The 25,811-nt window shown below is 36.8% G+C and overlaps 1 protein-coding gene and 1 long non-coding RNA gene across 2 annotated transcripts; one reads left to right on the forward strand and one right to left on the reverse strand.

Annotated features, from left to right (window-relative positions):
* Positions 1-4,520: 4,520 nt before the first annotated feature.
* On the reverse strand, positions 4,521-10,599 carry LOC147869627 (uncharacterized). The gene is made up of 6 exons (XR_015531048.1): positions 10,322-10,599; positions 8,183-10,141; positions 7,804-7,902; positions 7,695-7,721; positions 5,131-5,243; positions 4,521-5,042 (listed from the first exon to the last, which is right to left on the reverse strand). It is a non-coding gene; the product is annotated as an uncharacterized LOC147869627 (long non-coding RNA).
* A 12,789-nt stretch (positions 10,600-23,388) lies between these two features.
* Positions 23,389-25,599, forward strand: LOC147869628 (UDP-glycosyltransferase 85A2-like). Its single transcript, XM_087331502.1, has 2 exons — positions 23,389-24,010; positions 24,204-25,599. The coding sequence occupies exons 1-2, from the start codon at positions 23,476-23,478 to the stop codon at positions 25,175-25,177; spliced, it is 1,509 nt and encodes a 502-aa protein (XP_087187628.1). The 5' UTR covers positions 23,389-23,475; the 3' UTR covers positions 25,178-25,599.
* The last annotated feature ends 212 nt before the right edge of the window (positions 25,600-25,811 follow it).

Here is a 25,811-nt window from a genome sequence, read left to right on the forward strand (position 1 = left end):
TCAAATCAATAAATCGTTTCGTGCACGCACCACTATATATTTATTTCTCTCTTACAGTGCATGATATCTTACTAGATCTCTGAGTAAAATGTAAATCACATATCAAAGCCTTCTCATTTTTTGGTGTGCCTAAGATCCAATGTAATCTATGTTAATGTCTAAATCTCAAATGTATGCAAAGCATTACAACAAACTTGAGTATGTCAATAATACAATAGCTCATCATAAGAATCACAAATGAATAAAATAAGATCAACGCTTGATACAAGAGATGTAACATCACTAGAGAATCCAGTTGGTTCTAGCCTACATTCAGCACGTTTATGCTATTGTTTAACAATGTTTTTTATATGGTAAGCTTAAGATGATTTGCAAAGACAGGCATTGATAGGTAAATAGGCAGCAAAATGGAACTCTTTTGGTGACAACAAAGACAGGCATTGATTGGGTGTTCGTAATATTTATTTCATTTGGAACAAAAGTCACCCAACATCAACAAAAAATGCAAAAGTAATGAGCCAGAGTAGGTGCCATCCAACTGAGACATTTACCATACAAAGTGCCTCACACTAACTACTTAACACATCTCTCCCTGGTAAGTAAAACAACATTTTAATATCAACTATAAAGCGAATCAAAGAATTGAGTACAATCTAGCTCTACCAATAGTAACAGATATCAAACTAATATACAAATGTCTTGTTTTATAGTTTTCTGTTAACTATACCTTTAATAGTTGGCTTCTCTTCAACTAGAAAATCTCACATAAAATAATCGCCCAATGTGTGCTTTATCATTGACTGTGCTTTATCAACATCTTCAAGAACAGCATACATTGAAGAGCTAAAAGACAACAGGAAAACGAAAGCTTGTAAAAAATACTCAAGCTTCTATTTAACTAGCTACAACCAGCCTATCGAGGGCCACACTTCCAGCAAAAGGTTAATGGATCGGATGAATGACCTATTTGCGTACATTTTGTGTCATAATATTCCTTCCTTTTTTGTCTTGAGTGACCCTTGATTAGCTTTAGGTTCAGACTAGCAAACCATCCTCTAGAATAGCATCTAGAAGCTTTCCTCCGATCAGTACCAATACGCATCATAGCAGATTTTGCAATCCTGGAAAGCTTGTAAAAAATACTTAAGCTTCTATTTAACTAGCTACAATCAGCCTATCGAGGGCCACACTTCCAGCGAGAGGTTAACAGATCGAATAAATGACCTATCTGCATACATTTTGTGTCATTATATTCCTTCATTTTTTGTCTCGAGTGACCCTTGATTAGCTTTAGGTTACAGACTGCCAAACCATCCTCTAGAATAGAGTCTAGAAGCTTTCCTCCAACCGGTACCCGTACGCATCATAGCAGATTTTGCAATCCTGGTTGTCACAACATATTTGTGTATGTCAATAACAACATTTAAATCCATTAAGCAAATTGCTAAACTAGTATGTCATCAGATTAAATATGTTAATCGTTCAGTGAAATGAAACTTATAGAAGTGCATAAAGATATTAAAAGAGTTTATATAATTGGACTATAAAGGTATGACCTCAAACCTAAGTTATTGAATTCTATCCTTATACAAACCTAAAGTCATCTGTTATGCCAAAACATCTGGTAATACCAAAATATATATCACGTCTGAACAGAGGAGCCAAATGGGCAAGTCGGAATAAAACCACAATCAGCAATTATTTACATGCGCCAAAGAGGATTTTGTCACCTTTTTGAAACCATGTTTATCTATGTTTTAGCAATAACTAGAAAGAAATATTTACACGGGAGGAAGAAAGATGTCAATTCTTAAGAAAACATAATTATTTATGTTTCAAACAATGGATGATATCTTATCTGCATCCACCTCTTGGATTATCCCATTGATCATATCCATACCAACAGAGTCTAATTCACCTCATAATATCTCTTTGAGCTTGTCACAATCAATGAATCCATCACCATGTGTGTCAAAGAATGAGATGGCATTTTCCAAATATTCATAATTATCCATCCTTCGCAAAAAAATTGTAATGGATAGAAATTCACCATAGTCCAGAGTTCCATTCCCATTGACATCCATCCTTCACAAGTGAATTGTGACGGCCACAAATTCAACATAGTCCATAGTTCCATTCTATTGGTATCTTCCTGGAAAAGACTGCATATAAAAGTATTTAGAAAATACGTGGAGATAACTTTGAAAATTCCATGACAGTTTATATAAACAATGAGACCACTATGATCTAAACATTAAAATTCACACAGTTGTAATGTGCAGCTTAAGACATCTTCACTCCAAAAACAAACATGTCCATTGAATAACACAGCATATTGAAAGAATTGTTACATGCATGATCATTTACTGAATCTTTCAATTGGATGAACTCCCAAAAAACCCTGATTTTGTTTCCTCAAACGCCCATGATTTTTCATTATTTCACCAAATGCCCTTGGTAAACCCCAAAAAAGAGAAAAGAGGATTGAGTTCACCATATATCTGCTCAAAGAGCACATATAATTGATAAAAGGGGATGAATTGACCATAGCATAACTGCTCACTTAGCACATATAGTTGCTCTTTGGGGCATTGACATAGGGTATTTAGAACATTTGAGTAAACGTATTAGCATTTGAGTAAATAACAAAAAACTCAGGGGTATTCCTGAGTTTATACCCTAAAATTGAAGCATACAGAGGAAACATCTCACAAAGGACAACCAAAAAGAATATATTTACTGCTTCCATTAACTGTTGAATTCAGACTCGCCAAGCAGTAACACATTTTTATAAAAACCTGAGTTTGTTCACTCAGAGGTAAGAAATACAGTCTTATCAACGTCCATCGAATTACATATGGCCTTTAATGCCTTCAACTTCTTCACCAGTCAAACACTCAGCAATTACATGGCACATATGAAGCTCTATCAAATCCGAGCTAGCAAAGCAAAACTGCAAAACTGTAACTTTGATTTCAGACATGACGGAGATGAAAGAACGAACTATAAAACTATAATAACGAGCAATCATCTGAGCATTTTATAGTCAGATAGGAGAAACAAAACAAGGCCTAGTTGACCCACAATGTTAAGAGTGCAATTAGTCATGAGATCTCATCCACACAAATAAAATCCTAGCTAACAAAGTAAAACTCTTAAGTTGACTTCATGATTGAAGAGGATGAAAGAATGAGCTATAACAATGAAGAATCTTCCTAGCGTTCCCATCAAATAAGAACAAAAACACCTCTTAAGATGCCAAAAAGCCCTAGTTGGTCTAAAAATGTCACCGAGCAATGCATCATGAGATCTTGTCCAGAAAAAACCAAAATAGTTCAAGCATTTTAGACTAAATAAGGGAATTAAATAATACCTAATGACGTCAGTGCAGCTTTAAAATGTCACCATGTCATCAATACAAAAATTAAAATATACAGGAGCTGAAACTTATGAAGTATAAAGCTACCTCGGTAGAGGCTAAGACTATCACAGAGGCTGTGTGATAGAGATAAATTAATAATAATAGTTATTGAGGAACACCCAAGAATGGTTTGTGGGCATCACGCTAAAATGATTCGCATTGGTGTTTGCAGCATAGTGAGTTTCTTCCTTATCAAATTAATAACAAAGATATCCTAGAAGTGGGAGATTGGCACTTGTCTCTGCTTGTTGAATTTGCATCTTAACCTCTTAAAGGTAATGCTAAAGTGAAACGACTACTGGACAATTTGCCACAATTGCACATAAATCCCACTGTCGTAGGCCTAAAATCCATGGGCAACCTTAATTTGGAAAAACCAGACCTTATATACACATGTATGACATTAAGCCCTAATTGTGAACGGCAAGTTTGCTAAATTGCAAGTAATGTAGCTTATCATAAGTATCCAAGTACGATGTACTGCAGTGAGAATCGATCTGTCTCTGGATAAAACAGAGAAAAACTTCAAACTGGTCTTCACATTCTCAATGCTTTTCAAAACAAACAGTCATTCTTGAATCTATATTACTTAAAGTAGAACTAGGGATATCACGATACCTCAATATGTTCATCATAAATAAGATGATCATTTTACACCGATTTGACCCACCTTTGGTACTTGAATATAATGAGTTTGAAATTTGTAATTACAGAAGTCTGACTATATCAAAAACAGTCCAAACTTCATCATGCCAGATTATGTCATGGGAAGATTAAAATGAAATCCATTGCACGCTTTAACAGCAAAGCAAACATATTGTCTACGTCACACATCAGCAACAATGCATTTTCATGTAACCAGTCTTCAAGATATGTCCTTATGATGAGATCAAATCACAAGATTGTGAAATCCTCATCAATTGCATATTCATATAATTAAAGAATCTTCACTCTTAAATGTCATTTTTTGAGAAACATACTAACCATATAATCTGAATAAAAAAGACTTACTCTTGATGTTTTTTTCTTGAGCTTGTTCATGGTTGAAATATGTTTCAACCGAGAGAGCACTGCATGTATGATCTACAAGAAAATTTTATAAGTACTATGAGAAGTCCCTTTCAGATCATTATGTTACACAAGGAATCATCTAGATGAAATTAGAATACAAAACTGTGAGATCCTCATAGATTGCATATCCATATTTTAAAGAATCTTCACTCTTAATGTCTTTTTTTGAGAAGCATACTAGCCATACAACCTGAATAAAAAAGTCTTAATTTTGATGCCTTTTTCTTGAGATTGTTCATGGTTGAAAGATGTTCCAACCTAGAGAGCACTGCATCACCAAGAATATCTAGAGCTCTATTACTATTTTGAAGCCATGTATGATCTACAAGAAAATTTTGTAAATACTATGAGAAGTATCTTCCAGATCATCATGTTACACAAGTCATCATATAGAAATACCAAGGATTTAGTCTGTTAATCGTACTCATGGATCACGTTCAAACATTTGGCGAACAAGTGATTTTGCACTTTTCTGAAACTTTTGGCCAAGGATCCTTCTTGAAATCAATATTACAACCTAATATTTCTCGAGTAACCCCTTGTTCTAATTCTGCAAATCCATTTGAAAGTAGCAGCAAATAAGAATAAAGTCTATACATGGAAAGGAGATCATACAGCGGTGAAGAAGTGAAAAGAACCTGCCCAACAAGGTGGGACTCCACATAAGAGAATATAAACGATCACATCAGCACTTCTGAATCAACTTTGGACTATTATTTCGTTTTAGCGCCATAGCAGCCCTGTCCTGATCCTAAGTCACCTAAATTCGTAATTAGTAGAGATGTTACTTTTGATGAATCTGCTCTACTAAATCCTCGAAAGGAGCCTGTGTTTTCTTCTGATACATATAAGACAGGAAGTACATCAAAGCAGGTGGAGCTTGAAGTTCCAAGTCCACCAGTGATGGCTGAAACACCTGCTCCTGAATCTGTAGAAGAGGAGCCTGATGTCGTAGAAGAAACACCTCCTGAGGAAGAACGAAGTATTGCAAGAGATAGACCAAGAAGAGAAATTAGACCACCACAGAGATATGCTGATATTGTTGCATATGCTTTATCAGTTGGAGAAGAAACAAATTCTATTGGCGAGCCAGCTTCTTACTCTGAAGCCGTTTCTTCTGTTGATTCCACCAAGTGGTTGTTTTCTATGCAAGAAGAAATTGAGTCTCTTTATAAAAACAAAACTTGGGTACTTGTGAAGCCGCCAGCTAGAAAAAGGATTGTTGGCTGTAAATGGATCTTCAAAATAAAGGTAGGAATTCTTGGAGTGGAGAAAGCAAGGTACAAGGCACGGTTAGTAGCTAAAGGCTACAGTCAGGTACCAGGTGTTGATTTTAATGATATTTTCTCACCTGTTGTGAAACATAGTTCTATTCGTGTCTTGCTTGCATTAGTTGCTATGCATGATTTGGAGTTAGAACAACTTGATGTAAAAACCGCATTTTTGCATGGTGAACTTCAAGAATACATTTACATGCAACAACCAAAAGGGTTTGTTGTTGAAGGAAAAGAAGATCATGTTTGCCTGTTGAAGAAATCATTATACGGTTTAAAACAGTCTTCGAGACAGTGGTACAAGCGATTTGATTCCTTTATCGTTGGCAACGGATACTCAAGAAGCCGTTATGACAATTGTGTCTATTTCAGGAAGACTCATGATGGTTCATTTATCTATCTGCTTCTTTATGTTGATCACATGTTGATTGCAGCTAAAAATATGTCGGATATTGAAGAATTAAAGAAGCAGTTGAACAGAGTGTTCGAGATGAAGGATCTTGGTGCAGCAAAAAGGATCCTTGGCATGAAAATCGAAAGAGATCGTATTGGTGGAAAGCTGTATTTAACTCAGAAGAGTTATATTGAGAAAGTGTTGGAGAGGTTTGGTATGAAAAATGCTAAACCAGTATCGACTCCGTTTGCAGCACATTTTAAGTTATCAGCTTCTTTATCACCAAAGTCAGATAATGAAAAGAGATACATGGCAAGAGTCCCTACTCCAGTGCAGTTGGTAGCATGATGTATGCTATGGTTTGTACACATGCAGATATTTCACATGCTGTGAGTGTGGTCAGCAGATACATGGCTTGTCCTGGAAAATCACACTGGAACGCAGTGAAATGGATTCTAAGATATTTGCGTGGGACTTAAAACGCTTATCTGGAGTAGTAGTTCTCTAGTTGGCTATGTTGACTCTGACTATGATGGTGATCTTGATAAAAGAAGATCACTCACAGGGTATGTATTCACTCTGGGTGGAAGTGCAGTTAGCTGGAAAGCTTCGTTACAGCCCGTGGTTGCGTTATCAACGACAGAGGCAGAGTACATTGCAGTGACAGAGGTGATTAAAGAAGGGATCTGGTTAAGAGGCTTACTTGGGGAGCTCAGTTCTTGTTCGGACAAGATCGACATTTTATGTGATAGTCAAAGTGCCATTCATTTGACTAAAGATCAGATGTTCCATGAAAGAGCTAAGCACATCGATATCAAGTATCACTTTGTTCGTGATGTTATTTCGCAGGGTGATATCTTAGTGAAAAAGATTTCAACTTATGAAAATCCCGCAGATATGTTAATTGCTTGAATCCCGCTTCTTCCAAGAATCAAGTTCAAGCATTGCTTGAATTTGATTGGTGTTGCCGATAATTGAGTTATCTGGCAAAGGTGGAGTGAGACTACTATCAAATTCAAGTCAAGGTGGAGATTTGTTAAATGACTAGAATTAATTTTTGTGGTTTATGAAAAGCCACGTCTCTCATCTGCATGAAGTATATATAAAGGCCCATGCATGCATCATTATCATGCAAAAGTTAGTGAAGTGAGGCCTATATATATAAAGGCAGCCTTAGTCATTTAAAAAGCATGAACACCGAGAGTTGTAGGCTTGTGAGATTTGAGAGAATTAGAGAGTTGGGAAACACCATTTTTAGAGAATTCTTGTGAGAGAATTGTGAGGTTATTCTCTTGGGTGTTGGGTTTAATTGGAGAATAATTTCTCTAATTGTTGTAAACTCTCCGTTACATTTTCTTATAGTGGAATCACTCTCCTTTCCGTGGACGTAGGCTAATTTAGCCGAACCACGTAAATACTCATGTCATTTATTTCTCCGCTCCTATATTATCATATTATTGTTTTCTATTTAATCTAATGTACTATTTGATCCAAGTGTCATCCTAACAAGCACCATAGCAGCCCTGTCATAGACTTCTTACCATCTCAATGAATTGTTTTCCTGAGGATTAGAAAGGTAGCAGTACATTTCAGAAAAGTTTACATCCTTTCTCGAAGATACAGAGCAGAATTATAGTTTTTACCTAGCCTAAAGGACATTTGACAATCCAAACTCTACAGCTTTCAAAGGTGAATACTCTTTTTTTGACGTTATGACAAACGACACCATGCTTGTGAAACACCTGCTTACAAAATACATGTGAGTGCATTGTATCCTATCATGATACATATATAACAGTTTTCTGCTCCCATACAGAAAAAATCCACAGAAAACAAGACCAGGAAGACAGAGAAAAATTGCTTCTAGATTCAATTTGTATGAGACGCCTAAAAAACCTTAGTATAGCAGGAGGCAAACATCATAACAGTTTCTTCGCACACATGTGTATGCCTAGCATGCTACACATAAGACAGTTCTCTTTGCTTGTAAAAATGCTTCTAGGTTTGGTAAAAGCATACCACCTTTAGTATAGAAGCTATGATGACCTATTTGATTTTTTGAAGGAGATTGATTCACTCCAGAAATAGTGCACTAACTGCAGCAGCTGCTCCAGTCACTGTAATGCCCTCTCGCTACAATATGGTCAAAGATCTCTCCACCTTCACAAAGCTACATCATGAAATAAATGCATTATCATCTTCATATGCCCCTTCAAGATTCAGAACATGGATGTTTTGGCATAATCCTCATGATATTTAACTACAGTTGCTGCTCTGGTCCCTATAATGCCCGCTTGCTACAATACCATCAAAGAGCTCTCCAGCTTCGTACTGCTCCATTTTGAGATAAATGCATTATCATCTTCATAGGCACCTATTTGATCATGTTTTAAAGGAGATATTTACCTGACCCACTTCGAGGATAGTGCATTAACCCTAAAGCCAGATGAATTCAGAGGCACATTACAAGCCATTTAGCAATATTCTCAGACTGATTACCATTCTCGAACTCTTGTTTAATTTCCATCATTTTACATGGAACAAAATGGCTGCCAACAGTACGTTCTTGTGAACCAATAAATACACAGAAATGTGATAAAATGATCAAGAACATGTGTGAGAGAACAATGAATCACATTTCCCCCATAAATCCAGCTACAGAAAAAATACCAGACTGATTGGCATCCTCTGACAATTGCCTAATTTCCAAACCTTTAGATGCAAAGGAGATGATTGACAGGTTGCCAAAACTGAACAATTGTAAACAAATAAACACATAGAAATGCGTAACTATTTCTTGATTTACACAATGTGTGAGAAAACACTGAAATCACATTTCACTTAGGCAGTCCAGCTAAAACAAAGTACCTGCTTTTTTTCTTCTTACGACAGTCTCAAAGGATGGAAACGCACAGAATGCATTGTAAATCACAATTCACAATATGATCTGATAACAGAAGAACAGCAAAACAGCAAAGTTCACGATTTTTTGTTCAAAATGAAAAAACTTGTAAATCAGGATTCAGCCTTTGCTCTTGCTAGTGACGTAGCAAAAAAGATACTTGCTTGCATTGCTCCTGTCTTTTATTCTGCTAAAAAGACGCCAGGAAAGACTAAGAAGCTCACAAAGAATTGTTTCCATTGAACTTCATTCTTTTAACCTTTAAGACAGTTTGAAAAGACTAAGAAGCGTGATCTAGCGAAGTGAAATGATGGAAACACTTGGTTTGTGTATTCAACAAAAATTGCAATCATTCGTACATAATTCAGAAGAACAGAGAAAAATGACTGCTTACTGAAAAAAGGCAACATTTCATTCATTCTCGAGAACTGAGATAGTAGGATGAGAAGATGGAAAACATTCACCTGATGGTAGTAATGATTACTTCTCTATATGTATCAGCGTCGATAAACCCCTAAACACACCAGATACTATGTTGGGAACATTGAAACTAAAACTAAGAAAAGAGACGGATTGCTCTTCAGTAGTGACGCACAGTTCATTCATCTTGATCTGGCTACAGACAAACCTGATTGGAAATTCATGTTTTACTTCTCTTTTATCTTTGCTATAGCAATCTTCAGAACCGGCTACAGAGAACCGAAAAGGAGAAAATATTGAAAAGTTTTACGAGTAAGAGAAGGGAGAGGATCTATATTTACGAAAGAAATACCTGATTTTTTTCTTCTTCTGCTAAACCACAACTTTCAAAAACTGGGATGTGCGATTTAGTACGAGGAAAAATGATGGAAATGGTTCAGGTACGTGTTGCAAATCATATTACAGTCGGTATCCGATCCGGCTACAGAAAAACCAGAATAGACGAAATGATTCAAACGATTAAACTGTGTGAAAGGAAGATATAAACTGGCTTTCGTCAACCAAAAACCTCTGCATATGAAGAATCATAAGTCAGTCCTCGGATCTGACTAAAGAAAACGAAACTCGATCGGCTAAACAGAGGATGGAACCCGATCCATCTGAAACGGAAATAAAGAAACGATGGTAAATTTAACGAGCTAAAGAACCCAAGAAACGATACAAATATGCTTCATGCACAGGATGAATCGCTTTGGCACTCTTCCGATCCGTCTATAGAAGAAAACGATGGAAAACCTCCAACCAAGGGATCGAGAATTGCAGTCTTTCGATTCACCTACCGTCGAAACGAGAGACCGCTGAGCTTTAACGATAATTGAAAGGTTTCAATGTTCTTTATCTTCATCATCATCATCATCTTCTTCTTCTTCTTCTTCTTCTTCTTCTTCTTCTTCTTCTTCTTCTGTGACTGGAGTCAGTCAATCTGTGAATGAAAAGCGTGACCTAACGTGAGGAGAGAGGAAAGATGGAAACATTTTCACCTGAATGCCGAAACTGCAGGTGCACGTCCACGCAGCGGGCGATGACCAAGGGTGGGTTAGGGTTTAAGGGGGTTTAAGGGTTTAGGGGTTTAGGGGCTTCCATTTTCTGCATTTTCTTATTTCTTCGAATGCCCCCTTAAATTCTCACTTCTCCTTTATTTCTCCAAATGCCCCTTTATAGGTTCCCATTCAACGGACTAACTAACTAATGTAACCATCCTAACATATGGCCATTAATACAAATCATGACGCCATGGAAACACTAGAGTAGCTCATTCACCATACAGTCTTAGACCGGCGCTTCGATTACAAAGTCTCGGAGCATTACTGTTCTAAAATCTATGTGGGCCCAATAATCTCCTAGCTTGGACTCAACATGTGGATCATGTGGATCCTAGCAATTGGTCCATGACTACTCTGCCTGATTATGTCTTTGCGCGACAGACACGACCCCCCCCCCCCCCATGACAAATCGCCCATATCTCAGTAATCATCATTGACCATTTGGCCCATATATCACCTAGTTTGCTCAGCTCATGACTAACTGCACAAAATCCATTCTTGTACATGTCAACCCTTGTATGAAGTCGATGGTTCATATCACTGTACACTTGGGAGTTTATTGTTGCATATCAAATGTGATGGGCAACTACATCCACTTGTTTTTCATTCACAAAAGTCTGAAGTTGTAGAAATAAACTACAACCATTGTGGGTGCTTTTGAGTAGGTGTGTCGCCTACTTGAGGTTTCTTCCCACCTTATTATTATCTACCGTGATTACAAGAATATCACATATATTTGAGAATCCTCAAGTCTAAGTCACTGACAAGCTTGTTGGGCACAATATCTCAAGTGTTTTAACTTCTAGACCTTGAATCATCTAGGAACGCAACAAGGTGGAAGTTAAACTGTATGAGAGATCGTGCTAGTTCTCTTAGGTTTTGATTGCATGCAATTAGTGGTATCTAATGTATTTGAAACGCTTGCAACGTCCAAGTTTTCTTTATTCCATCCTTGTTAATATATGTGCAAATGTTGTTGCTCACAATTCGATAGATCACATTCTTCCAAAATATGTTTTTTGCTTGCAATCCAAAGAGTTCCAATGAATGTCCTTCTTGCTTACAAACATCTCATCCTCAAAGGGACTTGATGCCATTATTATTACAGCAAGATTGGACTATTTCGGCCCCATCAATTCAAATTGTTGATAGGTTGAGTATTCGAAGGCGTTATTGTTTTGGATTCCAAGCTTGTCCATAGCAAGATATACTACCTATGTGGATTGGTTATGGGGCCAACAATAACACAAAAAGCTTTATGATAGAGAAAAGGATAGGTCATTTTGGTTTCTTCTTCAATGGTTCTACATTGGGGGGGGGGGGGGGGGGGGGGGGCTCCTTCATCATGTTCTATTTTAGTTTTGCATTGGGTGAGAGAGTATTTAAGGTTTTTATCTTGCTAAAAAAAGGTAGTGAAAGGAGGAACAAAGGGTAGAGAAAAGAGGTATACCAAAAGAGGGTGTGTAAAGCCAAAACAACAAAAAGGTGTGGCGACCGTTGTTTGTAGGAGGGGGGGGGGGGGGGGCTCCTTCATCATGTTCTATTTTAGTTTTGCATTGGGTGAGAGAGTATTTAAGGTTTTTATCTTGCTAAAAAAAGGTAGTGAAAGGAGGAACAAAGGGTAGAGAAAAGAGGGTGTGTAAAGCCAAAACAACAAAAAGGTGTGGCGACCGTTGTTTGTAGGGGGGGGGGGGGGGGGGGGGCTCCTTCATCATGTTCTATTTTAGTTTTGCATTGGGTGAGAGAGTATTTAAGGTTTTTATCTTGCTAAAAAAAGGTAGTGAAAGGAGGAACAAAGGGTAGAGAAAAGAGGTATACCAAAAGAGGGTGTGTAAAGCCAAAACAACAAAAAGGTGTGGCGATCGTTGTTCGTGAACTCGGGTCACTAACATTCATAGTCTTTCCTCTCATTATAATCACTATTGTAAACACTTTCATAATCACCATTGCCATTATTTTGTAATCACATTATAACCCCTTATTTTAGAGAGAGATTGAGAGAGGTCAAATTATGACGCAGGCGAAAGGAGAGGGAATGACTCGACTTGAGTGTGAGCTTTCCATGATTCAAGTTCATGATTTTCTCAAGTCTAGGTTTTCTCAACTATGAGTTTTCCTAGAGTCTAAGCTTTCCTCGACTAGAATCAAATCTTCGAGCTTGACAATATTATTTCACAAGGGGGATTACACAAGGTAACCTAAGTAGGAGTTTTTATTTATTTATTTTTATTTAAAGAGATACACCTTGGTATTATAAAATCATAAGAAATACAAAAGATTTGTTGGATAAAGTAGTATACCAACCGACTCCATTGTGTGTGCATCATAGCCGATTTGATGTGTATATACAAGAACTGCACATATTTGTACACCATATCTCCCATATTTTTATGCTTTAATCCTCCAAAACTGCAACGGCGCATGCAATGTAACCTATACCACCAACAATTGTAGCAACAAAGTCCCAAAGTTAGTAGACATTGTTTCCTAAAATGACAGGAACAATATACATCCATAGTATGTGATCTCCATCTTCCCTAAAAATGAGCATTGAATCCCATAACCTTTTAAAATGCATTTGCTTCCTAAAAATGACATCAGCATTGCCTGTAAAACTTTCGTACTGACCATGTAATGTATGAATAAGTACCTGAATTCAACAATTATAACAGAAACATCATGAGTGACATTGTCAATAACTGATGTACGTCGCACCTTCCAAATTACCGACAACAAAATAAATGAAATTGTCTTCCAAATAATATCATCCCTAAATTGCAAACTATCAATTAGAAAAGGTTGAACCATTTGTATTGTTGATGGGTGAGGGGTGGAGCAGGGGTTAGAATGTGGGAGAGAGAGAGACACAAGTTGAGGGTAACTTCACTATATTTCCTTCCTTCTTTCATGCCGCATGGGTGGGGTTTAAATAGTACGAGATCTTATCAAGACATTACAAAAAACCGAATGGGGGTAGTTACACCTACTTACCCCACCTCACACTCACACGTTAACATTTCATATTAAACATTACGCATCTTACATATTACACTCTTAGGGTAACATGTATATGAGGAGGAACTATGTGAAAGGCTTCCATTATATCCTCCTTTTCATATAGCAACAATTGTCCCTCTAGAATGCCCCACCTAACCGCACCCCAAGTGCTCACACAATTAGCATGTATCAATATCAATAGCCTTAAATACTCTCTTCCATACTTGCATAATTTTAGGACAAGAGTACAATACATGCTTAATTGATTCCATCATACATCCACAAACCAAATCCACACGACTTACTATTTAGTTGTCGTGACCAAGCCCAAACCAGTAGTGCATAATGAACCAATAACCAGTGAAAAAGTACAAATTTCCTGGGAATTTGCATACTCCATAACCACTTCCATATATTTATATGCATCCATTAAAGCGGCCCCATTCGCCAATCACACTTTCATAACAGATGACGAATGCAATTTCCTACTTAAGAGCAATTTTCGTCCCAACTTCACAAAATATTGAAATTTTTTAATAAATTTAGTATAATACGGAGGACTTGTATGTTTCCAAAGATAATTTGATTGATCCCAATGCAAGTCCAACAATGATTTTTTTTTAAATACCCATAGTTGGCAAAATAACATACTATCAGAAGGAGAACGATTTAAAATCCATCTTTTACTAGATTTACCAATCACTCTCATCGGATGTTGCAATGCCGTTTGCCAAATTGACGACTCCACCCACATATGTTTGTCATAATCAAAATAGTAAGTAACAGTCTCCTTAAGACGTTGTTCCTTTTACTCCTATCATAACACCAACCGGAGTAACATATCCATACGAAACATGCACAATAGAAGGTGACCAATTAGATAACTAAATTGCATCAAACATAGCTCTAAAACATCAACCTAAGTAGGAGTTTTAAGTTATTCTTGTACAATGTTGTGTCTTCCCTAGTCAAGTCCCCAGTTATCCTACTCAAGTAGCATATACATACACGTTTACATGACAATGTAGTGATAAACGTATATTGCAAATAGAAACATAGTAGCAACTGTCATGAAAACTTTGCACTATTTGGATGCACATATGTCCAAAGAGGATGTCAGGACTCATGATCATACAAAAGTTTTATAAATTTGAGAGAACTTGAACCCATGATCTCTCATGTATACCATAAACCATAACAAATAGGTTATCATTCCACATTTCATCTTAATATATATTGGAAAATAAGTCTTGATTAATGTTCTCAAAATCTCATGTTACATCTCTTCAACCTATCATCCACAAAGTATCAATCAACCCAAACGCAATATCTCCATTTCTTCATTCACTACCAACACGATGATTAGATTGATTTCTCTTGAATTTCCTTACAACATTTCATTGATTCATTCCTCCATTGGATATACTTGTTTATTCATAAACTAAATATGTCACCCTCTTTGGATGATGATTGAACATCCATTGTTCCATGTCTCATTGTTGGAACCTTGTGTATCGAGTTCCACCTCTAGTTCAATTTGTTGATGGATTGTCATTCGAGGTCAAAGTTGTTTTAGGATCCAAGACCATGTGTCACAAGAGTTATACTATGTCATCAATTTATTAGGTTATACACCATGCCCTTATAACAAAATGTGGGGTGACTGGTTGCAAGTTATGTGGACACTCTGTGGAATCGATACCTCACCATTTTGGGAATTGTGCAGAGGCGATTAGCATTTGGGGTAGAAGTCTTAGAATAGTGGCAACATGCGGTGTGAATGGGAGAGTTGTGTGGGGTCCTTATAGGGTTTGAACTTAACGTGGGAAGGTTGGGCAGAACAGTTAAACCCACATGGTCATGGATTTATAGTGCAAGGTGGCAGCGTGTTCCAATGTGCTGGAGTGCAACCTGGCACAAAATCTGAATTTTTTGAGGAGATATGGATTATGGTGGCGTGCTTACCAGTTTGGCACATTTGAACCAAGCGGTGTACATTTGTTTTTTAGCAGGGAAAGCTCCCAAGCGGTGAGGTGTTGCTAAACATATGGTTTGAGATGGTATTTTGGTTGCACGGACGATACGACTCGATTCAGGGGAACTCAAATGAAGCAAAAAAGGCTTGATTAATGTTTCTGTTGAAATGGGGTGGTTCTCCTATGATGGTCAAATCATCATCACGGCCTAAATGGAACTACCAAGCACCCGGATGGTTGTTTTCGCCAATGGCTTGCTTCCATTAGTGGGCAGGAAATGTTTTGGATTATGATTAGTTTTGTGGGGAGAAATGTGAGTTTTGCTTAATATGGTTGAACTTTGATTTACTTTGTTTGCTAACTAATGTGAAGTAGTGTTTTTTTGGTAAAATAAATAAAAAAACCAAGTTTATGTTTTTGCTTTACAAAAAATCATCGACAAAAGAGGTGGATGGTGTCATGATCATGCAAGAAATATTTTTTCTCACTTGATATCTTTAAGATTTTAACTTCTTGTTTTAAGTTTTGTGTGGAGAAATAAACATGAGCCCGTAATAATATTGCGATATTCGAAACTTGAAGATATTATTTACTACTTCACTTAGTATATGTCGATAATTGTAGCCTTTTATACTTGACCATAAGCCACCCATGTCTCAACTCTATGGGTGACTACTACTCTAATTCATGCAAACACCACATGAAGCATATCTAGATTGCGCTAATAGTTTTTTATAAATATTAGTCTCAATTATTTTTTTAATGGAGCAAAAATTGTGATCTACCTGAAAGGTTATATAAATGGCAAGTAGTTTGCTGGATTGTCGATCGACATTGACCTTCTTATTTTCCTTAGGCAGCAATACTATCTTTTGGATCAAGAAAATGTGCAACAACAAGCATTATGCAACAAATGGGTAGTATTGTTTAAGCATACATTGGAATAATTTAGCATCTAAATTAATGAACCAATGTAAATATTCCGTGACTATCTTAGTAGTATCCAATTGGCATGGAGTTGGTATTTAATAAACTCATCAAACACATTGAGGTGCACTACCACTACACATTTGGGCAAAGAATAACACGCACATAGATCTCCAACATATCTACACAAATCACAAGACAAGGGATGTCTTTACTAAGGCACTTAGATCGAATAAGGTAGGAGTCAGGTCCATTTTCAATTGTGTGTGGCCTATGCCTATATCCACTTGATCCATTGTACTTGAGGGTGAAGGGTAGTAGAGGGAAAACAAGCTCACTGTATACTTGAGAAGTCAAGCTCAACTACACCATGTGTTTGAACACAATGGTTGGAGAATGTGTGTTTTTTTTTTATACGTGACTAGGAATATATTCTCTACATTAAATATAATTATACGAACTTATATTCTCTCTCCATCATTATGACTAATCATTATATTATTCTCTTAATCCAAAAAGAATATTATATACAAACAAAACACTCCCATTTTAACGATGTTGTCTATCATCTCCTTCATTCAATTAATCTAACTCATAGTTTAAGGGTATTCGTTGTGTTCTCTCTCACGTCTCCCTCTTTCACACATACACACACACATATCTTCTTACTTCTATCAATTAGATTGCATATTTGGTTGTTTGATTTGTTAATTATATAAAAGAGTATACATATGTAAGTTTATTATTGGTTGCAAAAGGTGAGTGGAATTTTTGGTATTATTTAAATTATTCTCTAATTGTTGCATTAAGACCAAGTATCACATATATAATTGTGTAAGGCTCGTTCAAGAGTTATACAAAAGTTAAATGGAGGAATGGCAATCCACAAAAGATAACATAGGCATGATTTCTCCCTTGTATCCCCTCACCTGTATAAACATTGCGTGCATCCAATCTATGGAGAGGGGGATTGGTAATCGAGTTTCTTTTTTGTTGCTATACCTTGTGTCAACTCTCTATCCCCATTTTAAGAATTGATGGCAAGGACTTCACTCATTTTCGGATGCAACTGTTGGTCCGAAGTGGAATTATGCCATACCTTCTTTTATGTTGGATAGTGGATAGTATTGTTCTACTTGTTCATATATGACATTATTTGTTTGATCTGATGTACTAGCTTTTGTATCTTAGAATAAGAAGTGAGATGAAATGTCTCCTTTTGTTTTCTCTATGTAGAGTTTTCAAGTAATATACTAAGGTGCATCTTTCTTTAACAAAAAATAAAATAACAAAAAATAAAAACTCTCTATCCCCATTTTGTAATTAGGTGTTTTAATTAATTACATGACTCGGTAGGGTAGTTGTCTACATATTCATCTAGCAAACTAGTTTACAACATATCCACATGTCCAATCACCTTTATAACTTAATCTACATTCAGGTCGTAAATAATTCACCTGCACGTCCAACAAAAACAAGATAGGGCAAATAACTAGTGAGTCCGATGTTGTGTTTTGTAAGCAACGACATTTTAGAGAAATGTGAAAAAAGGCTTCACCTCTTTTGGGGAGAGAATAAAGTGGAGATATGTTTCACCAATATGGCTTGCCCCCCCCCCCCCCCCCCCTCTTGGAAGGACCCTGAATTTAGAGGTGTAAACAGTTGCTCAGGTAGAAGTTGAGGGCTTTTGCTACTCAACATGTTAGTTGATGAGGGTATGATGGTTATGTTTTCCTGTATGAGTTCTTTGTAGTCTTTGGCATCTTTCCATTAATACCAAGGTGAATTTGTTATAAAAAAAAACCAAGATGGAGCATCCTATACATTTGAACAAATTCATGATTGACACATCCTCATCCTCATAAGAGAATAGGGGACCAAAGCATGGTCTATATAGTTGAACCCGAGTAGACTCCTCATGATGGACACCATCCATTAAAAACTATGGAAACATGCATGAATATCTTCAACATAACCTCCTTCGATCCTTTAAGACATGCACTATATATATATATATATATATACTCCAATCAATCGCCCCCTTGTGACAAATGTGAACTTGATGAGACCTCTCTTATCTCCCACTACACTTTATGCTTAGATTGTTGAGTCTTGCATTCCGAATCGTTGATCCATCTTTGTCACTTCTCTTTAGGACTGCATATGTTAGCTCTTGCACATCCTTATCCTTGATTTAACTTACCTTTTCTACCTTTTGGGGGCTCGTATTTTACTATATATTCCTTTAGGATGAGTGCAAAGAGAATGGAGCTCCTTTCCTTTGGCATCTTGTACTCATACACATGACATTCTGTCCAAATCTTACCAAATCTCGACATATCTTTTAAGACATGCATAATACATTTTTGTGTCACAATATTGAAGCAATGCCCATCTCTTTCTCTCTCTCTCTCACATTTGACTCTAGAGATTTTGTTCATACCAAATGCACATTGTAAACATGCAACTCTTAAAGCAAATGTTATTCACACTAAGAATTTAGATCTTCATGATAACACTTTAGTTCTCACAATCTATAAACTTTATATACTTTGAATTATATCTCTAAATTACAATATAATGCATGTACTAAGTATGAACATGCTAATGGTGAAAAGCTAGCTTCAACTCAAACGGCATTGTCACTATAAAAGCAATCCCTCATGTAGGTCTTTGTATGTGTCACATAGAAGAAATCACATTAAAACAAATGTCTCAACACTCCCATAATTTATTTTAGAATCTATTTCTTTGTTACCTTTTATGAAGATCTCAACATTTCCAATTTTTATTTCCAATGGCGACAAACCATGTGCAACTTTTGAACAACTAATTTCCCTTGAATTGTGCAATCTTGGAAGGTTGACACAAATACATTTATGTTCGTGTATGTGCAGTCATACATACAATCATTGATGCCCATATATGGATCATTTAAACTACCATTCTAATTCTTTTGTAGGGACATCAATGGACATAAATGCAAAGGCAAGATAAAAAGGAATGAATGCACCAATACACGTTTTAAATGATAAAATGTTATAGATGTGATAAAGGCCAATTTGCTTTAATGTGCCATTCACTACTTAAACTATAATGCACAACATGTAGTTTCATAAAGACAACATAAGTTGATATATCTGCGCAAAACAACAAAGAATCGACTATTGCAAAGATATGACACACATATCATGTTCCCCATATAACTATTGCCAAGTTTCAGCAACAATTATGGAAACAACAAGAAGCTACACGAATTACCATGTTTCAATGGTTATTGATACATAGGTCGCCTCCAGTTGGAGTGTGGTAGCATGGGATCCTTAACTCTCCTAATTGTGTAGCATGCTCTGATGCAATAGAAGCAATTTGACACGCTCTTTATGGAAACAACAACAAACTATGTGAATTACCACGTTTCAATGGCTATTGAGACATAGGTCATTGCGGTTGGAGTATGGTAGCATGGGATCCTTAGCTCTCCTAATTGTCCAGAGTACTCCAATGCAGTAGAATCAATCCAACATGCTCTGTGGGACTGGCCAATGACCCATCAAATATGGCAGGGGTTGGCCGACTATTGCAATTATGCCAGGTTCAATGCACATTCAAGTGGGGGAATGTATGTTCGTTACATTGGTAAGCCCCCATTCACAAATACGAACATCCGTTTCCACCATTACCAATATTTACTCAACACCCATCAATGCCAAAGCTCAAGTTGTGTTGGAATTTGTTAGCCCAATAACATTATGGACTTTTTGGAAACAATGCTATAGATAGGTCTTCCGTAATCAAACTGTGCACTAGGTAACGTTATTGCAAGAGATATGGAGTGAAGTTGTAGCCACACTAAAAAGCCAATACGATGGCATCACGTGCATATCTAATGGAGCCGAAAGACAATGATGAGACTTCATCCAAGAATGGTTGTCCTCTCTCTTTCTTGAATCAACGGGCCTCCACATAAGATGGAACTATTGAGTCCCTTCTGGGATTTGTATGTAACATTCTCAGCTGTAGAATTTTATAACGAATGAAGGAGTTTTGTTTCTGGAAAAAAAAACATAAGTTGATATATATGACAAGGACTGGGGCATTTTGTTCAAATTATAACTATGGAAAGGCTAGATTATGTACTCTTGTCCAACCACATCCTATGTATTCAGCCCACTAAATAACTAACATATTGTACGCATTTCCTTCTACATGGAGAGACTCATGGCACGAACCATAGAATTGAACCTTTCCCATGCTAACCTAATACAACCAATATCGATGATCAAAATGTCGATAGAGTGTGGAGAAGTGTGAGGTACAATAGTAGCTATAAATTTAAAAAATTTGAAACCCTATCTCCTACGCAAACCCAGAGCTAAGAGAATGTACCTACCTCTTTCCTTGATTTGACTCCCAACAAATGGTTAAGCTTGTTATGGCAACAGACAACTAGAATAATGCCAAATGTGAAACAAATTCTCAAAAGTTACTTACATTAAAATTCCAAGCGCCAAGTACACAATAAGAACATTTTACAACTAGAACTAGAATAGTGGCAAAACTTAGAACAAATACTCATTAGTAGATTTACTCAAAACTTCCAAATACCAATCTTACTCAAGCTTTAGCGTGATCATGACATGAATATTTAGTCATACCATTTTGAGGTGATGTTGAAGAGTAGTATCCACTATAATAAGGCCACAAACTAAGTATCGACCATAGAACAAACTTAGAAAGTAATCACTCATGTGGGAATAGTTGGGATGTTGAGAGTGTAATGAAAAAACATATATGAGGTATAATGAAGTTTGGAAGTTTGAACATATTTCTCAATGAAATAAAAGTATATATTGACCCCATTTTTGTGTTTTTAACAATCAACAATGGTTCGGTTCAGTTTAAGAGTGTCAAAACGGAACTGTTTAATTTTTTTGAAACTTGAACCGAACTATAAAGAATCAAATATGATTCTTGTGTAGCGGAAGAGATGTGTGTTATGTGTGAGAGAAAAGAGAGAAGAGAAAAGAAACACAAGATAGATAAGCTAGAGAAATGAAATACTCAAGAAAAAGAAGATGTATATTTGCAAGTAAAATAGCAAATACAAAATGTAGCATTACAAGGAGTCACAACCGGCTTAGTATGAAGCATGAGGAGGGTGCTTTATATATAGTCACCCTCGCTCTTCATTAACTAACTACAACAACCACTCTCTCTCGGGGAATGTGAAGACTCATAGTCATGGGGCATATGTAACTCATTAGTTATGTGCTATATAATATGATTCTATGACACATAGTTAATGTGTAGAGAGTAGGTCAAAATTCAAATTCAAAATTATGAAAATTTGCATTTTTTTAATTTTTAATTTTTCAAAAATTAAAAGATTTTGTTTAAATACAAGAGCTAGGCTTAAAAATGAAAAGATTGTTTTTTTTTAAAACCGTTAAAACTAAACCGAATCGAATCGAACCGTTCACTCTCCCAAACCGAACCAGACCATTAAAACAAACTTGAACCTAAACCGAAACGTTTAAACTGTTAAGCCATGGTTTCACGTTTCAAATCGAACCATTGTCAATTGTTATTTGTGTTTTACATAAGGATGTATATGCACGTCAATATCAATTTGGTGAATTATTACCATCTTTTGAGCCATTGAGTACTTCATTTTGCAAATGTGTTATGAATTTATGTAGCATTTCCAACTAATTTGAAGTCCCCCCCAAAACATGTTGATATATCTCCTAATTCATCAATTTTTCACCAAATGATTGCGTTTTCACATACAAATAATATTGCCATATTTCAAAATACTATAATGTGATGGCACATCTATTTTTTCAATATTTCCATATTAGAGCATATTCCCTTGCTACTTGCTGTTTGATAAAAATCGGTTGATGCTTTTTCCATGCTTTTCCGTATGGTTGGGGCTAGAAAGAAATATGGCCCGATAAAAATAAAGAAGGCGCATATTCATCTTCTCTAATCACATGTTCAATGTAGTAGCACGGAGACCATGTTTCCCTTACAACATCATTATGCAATACAACCACGAGCTTAATGTTTGGACAAATCTCACTCCAAACATTTCACCATGTGCGAAATTGGTTTTGAAAGTAGTGAATGTAGATAATTCAGTCAGGATTTGCATTTCATGGCGCACATAGGGTTTGACGTGACAGGCTTAGGGAGATCATGTTGTTAGCGCTCAAAAGTTGAAACGTGGTTTGACTTCCGTAGAAGAAATAAAATTGGCACATGTTTAAATGTACTATTGATATTGCTATGATTAGCGCAAAACTACATATGGGTAGACATGCAAAGGGACACAGACAACCCCTTGAGAACCTTTGACGAATGTTGAACGAATCACGATAGAGCAAGTGACTGAGGACAAGTGCAAGTTATTCCTTGTTGGGGAAGTGATTGTAGACACATAATAATATTTCATATCTTTACTGAAACAAAATGAAAGAAGGAATGTTTTATGGTATCTCGAGGTTCGTCAAATTTTCCATGGTAATAGAACTCAAAAAAGAGAATATAGCACATGTGAATAACATTTACAAAGAAGTAATTTCCTATTAAGGCACGTGTTGGAATTGGGAATAAAATAGATGAAAAGTGAAAAGTGAATAACAATTACAAAGGTATGAGAAGTGATGTTTTTTATTTTCTATTTTTAACTGGTCAATGGGTCCACTAAATGATAGTAAAATTTTAGCATAGGACGAGATCAAATTAAAATACAAAAAAGTAGGTATCTCTTTGTTTACACAAGGACACTATTAGCTAGAAAGGTGCCACCACACATGACGCATCATTCCTTCACTAAAAATAAACTTCACCGAGCACCCAGTAATATTTGAAGCTATAAATACAACACACTTGGGATGAGTATTGTTAGAAGTAGCGCAACACTCATTCAGAGTGTGAATTAGGAAACATTGTATTAGTAGTTTGTTTTAGTTGCTTACTAAGATGGGATTCGAAGCACAATATGAGCAAATTATCCACATAGTGGCCATACCTTATCCAGCCCAAGGCCATATAGCGCCCCTCATGCAACTGTGTGAGAAACTAGACGACGATGGCAAGTTTCTCATTACCTTTGTGAACACAGAGCACAACCACACTCGCCTCATCCAATCCCAAATGAGTGGTAGATATACTCATAATATTGGCACTAACAATAATAAGAGTAATATCAGACTTGTATCAATACCTGGGGGGGTGCCCCCAGAGCTCCATGGTCAATCTGACCAAAACCTCATTTCAGCATTTCAAGCCTCAGAGGCTATAGCTGATCATTTCTTGGACCTCCTCCATGACCTCAATTCGAATGGAGGCCCCAAGGTCTCATTCATCTTGTCAGACGTCATGATGTCATGGACTCAAGTCTCTGCAGACTTGATCCACGTACCTCGCCTTGCTTTTTGGACTTCTTCTGCTGCAGTCTTTTATGTCATTTGGCACATGTTCAACCTCATCTCTGAGGGCATCTCCACTTTCAAAGGTAAATGTTATTTTATAGGTTGACCCATTCTTTCATGGATAACCATGATCTAGACATAAATTTTTTTATTGAGGTTTCATGATTTTTTACATTGACTTATTCATGAAATAACATAGATTGTTTATGTTTCATCATTAATTTCTTAGATAATTGGTCTCAATCTCAACATAACTTACTTTGTTGACATTTACAGAGAGACGAATATGTGACGAGAGGAATAATGATAATATAGAGCTAGTGTCTTGCATCCCGGGGCTCCCACCCATGGACCTTAATGACCTCCCTATCATAGTTCGAAGTGAACCCCAAGATTTTATTTACCAGTTCCTTTCTCGCCAAATCACGCCTATATGCCATGCTGCTGCCCTCCTCTTCAACACATTTGAGACCCTTGAACATGATAGCCTCACCCAATTGGAAGCAGCCTTAGCTAGTCGCAATCTCACAATGCCAATTCACGCTGTCGGTCCCTTGCTTCCCCTTAAAGTCATTGCTAATGATGATGGTAGTGTAGCACATAAACAATCCACGGGCGGAATCTTCGATGAGGATGCAAATTGCTTACATTGGCTTGATACTCGAGCTGACAAATCAGTGGTCTACATATCATTTGGTTCAATTTTACGCATGGATGCTTTCCAATTCATAGAGCTTGTTGCAGGTCTTGAGGCAAGCGGACAAGCATTCTTGTGGTCAATTAGACCAGACTTCGTGTCAGGTGGGTACATGGACAAGCTACCAATCTCATTCATGCAGAGTACAAGTCAACGAGGGCTCTTGACAACATGGGTACCACAACTTGATGTGCTCAAGCATCGGGCCATAGGTGCATTTCTCACGCATTGTGGGTGGAATTCAACAATTGAGAGCATTGCAATGGGGGTGCCGATGCTTTGCTGGCCTGATGTTGGTGAGCGAAGGACAAATGGGCGCCTTGTTGTCAGCGTGTGGAAGGCAGGGCTAGAGTTCACACGTGTGGGAACTGGGGAGGTTGAGAGGAAGGAGGTTGAACGTGTGATAAGGCTATTAATGGAAGATACACACACCTCCAAGGTTTTGAGATCTAATGCATTTGGGTTGCATCAAGCTGCGCAAGTTGCAGTAAGTAAAGGGGGATCCTCTTCCCATGAGTGGGAATCCTTGCTCCAAACCTTTAAAAGACTTTAGGAAATCCTCATCATTTCCATTTACTTCAACACCCTTATAATTATATGATGAATGTGTTGCCTTCAAAAGGTTCCAAAACTCACATCATATCAACGATAACATTGTCTTAAGCTTGCCCTCCTCCCTCGCAACTAATATTGCAATACTTAAGCCGCATGCTATAAAAATACCCTTAAATTTAACCTTTGTTGGTTCCTTCAAAGCATCCAAAACATTGTCATGTTGACAATATGAACATCATCACTAACGTCTTAGCCTCATGTATATACCCTTTGATACTACTAAGGGACACCCTCCATTTCATCTCTCAATATCCTTGGTAAATTAATATAAGTAGCCATCCCTTTTGCATCATCATCGTTGACACCAACTTCAACATCATTGTTGTTAGATTTTATGGCAATAAAGCTTTTTTTGCTCCATTTTCACCATTTTCATTTTCGTCATCAATGCTATTAAAATCTAACAATGAAGGTTTTCATTCTATATTCACTTGATATATCATTACAAAGTCATGCCATTTTTAAGCATTCCACAAAACTGCAAACGAAAATTTGAAGCTTTTCTTATAACTAAAATTGAACATTGCCTAGTTCCCCAAGTTACATGACATGAATTCTCCCTAGTCATTTGT

Source organism: Azolla caroliniana, unplaced genomic scaffold (assembly GCF_043228905.1).
Source record: "Azolla caroliniana isolate FFs.n. ecotype wild unplaced genomic scaffold, voAzoCaro1.0.p SCAF_1, whole genome shotgun sequence".
Classification (NCBI taxonomy): domain Eukaryota; kingdom Viridiplantae; phylum Streptophyta; class Polypodiopsida; order Salviniales; family Salviniaceae; genus Azolla; species Azolla caroliniana.

Bases quoted from the DNA above. Each gene is read 5' to 3' on its own strand.
- LOC147869628 (XM_087331502.1), top strand. From the start codon at position 23,476: ATGGGATTCGAAGCACAATATGAGCAAATTATCCACATAGTGGCCATA. The intron at 24,011-24,203 runs GTAAATGTTATT...TGACATTTACAG, and splicing joins GGGCATCTCCACTTTCAAAG to AGAGACGAATATGTGACGAG.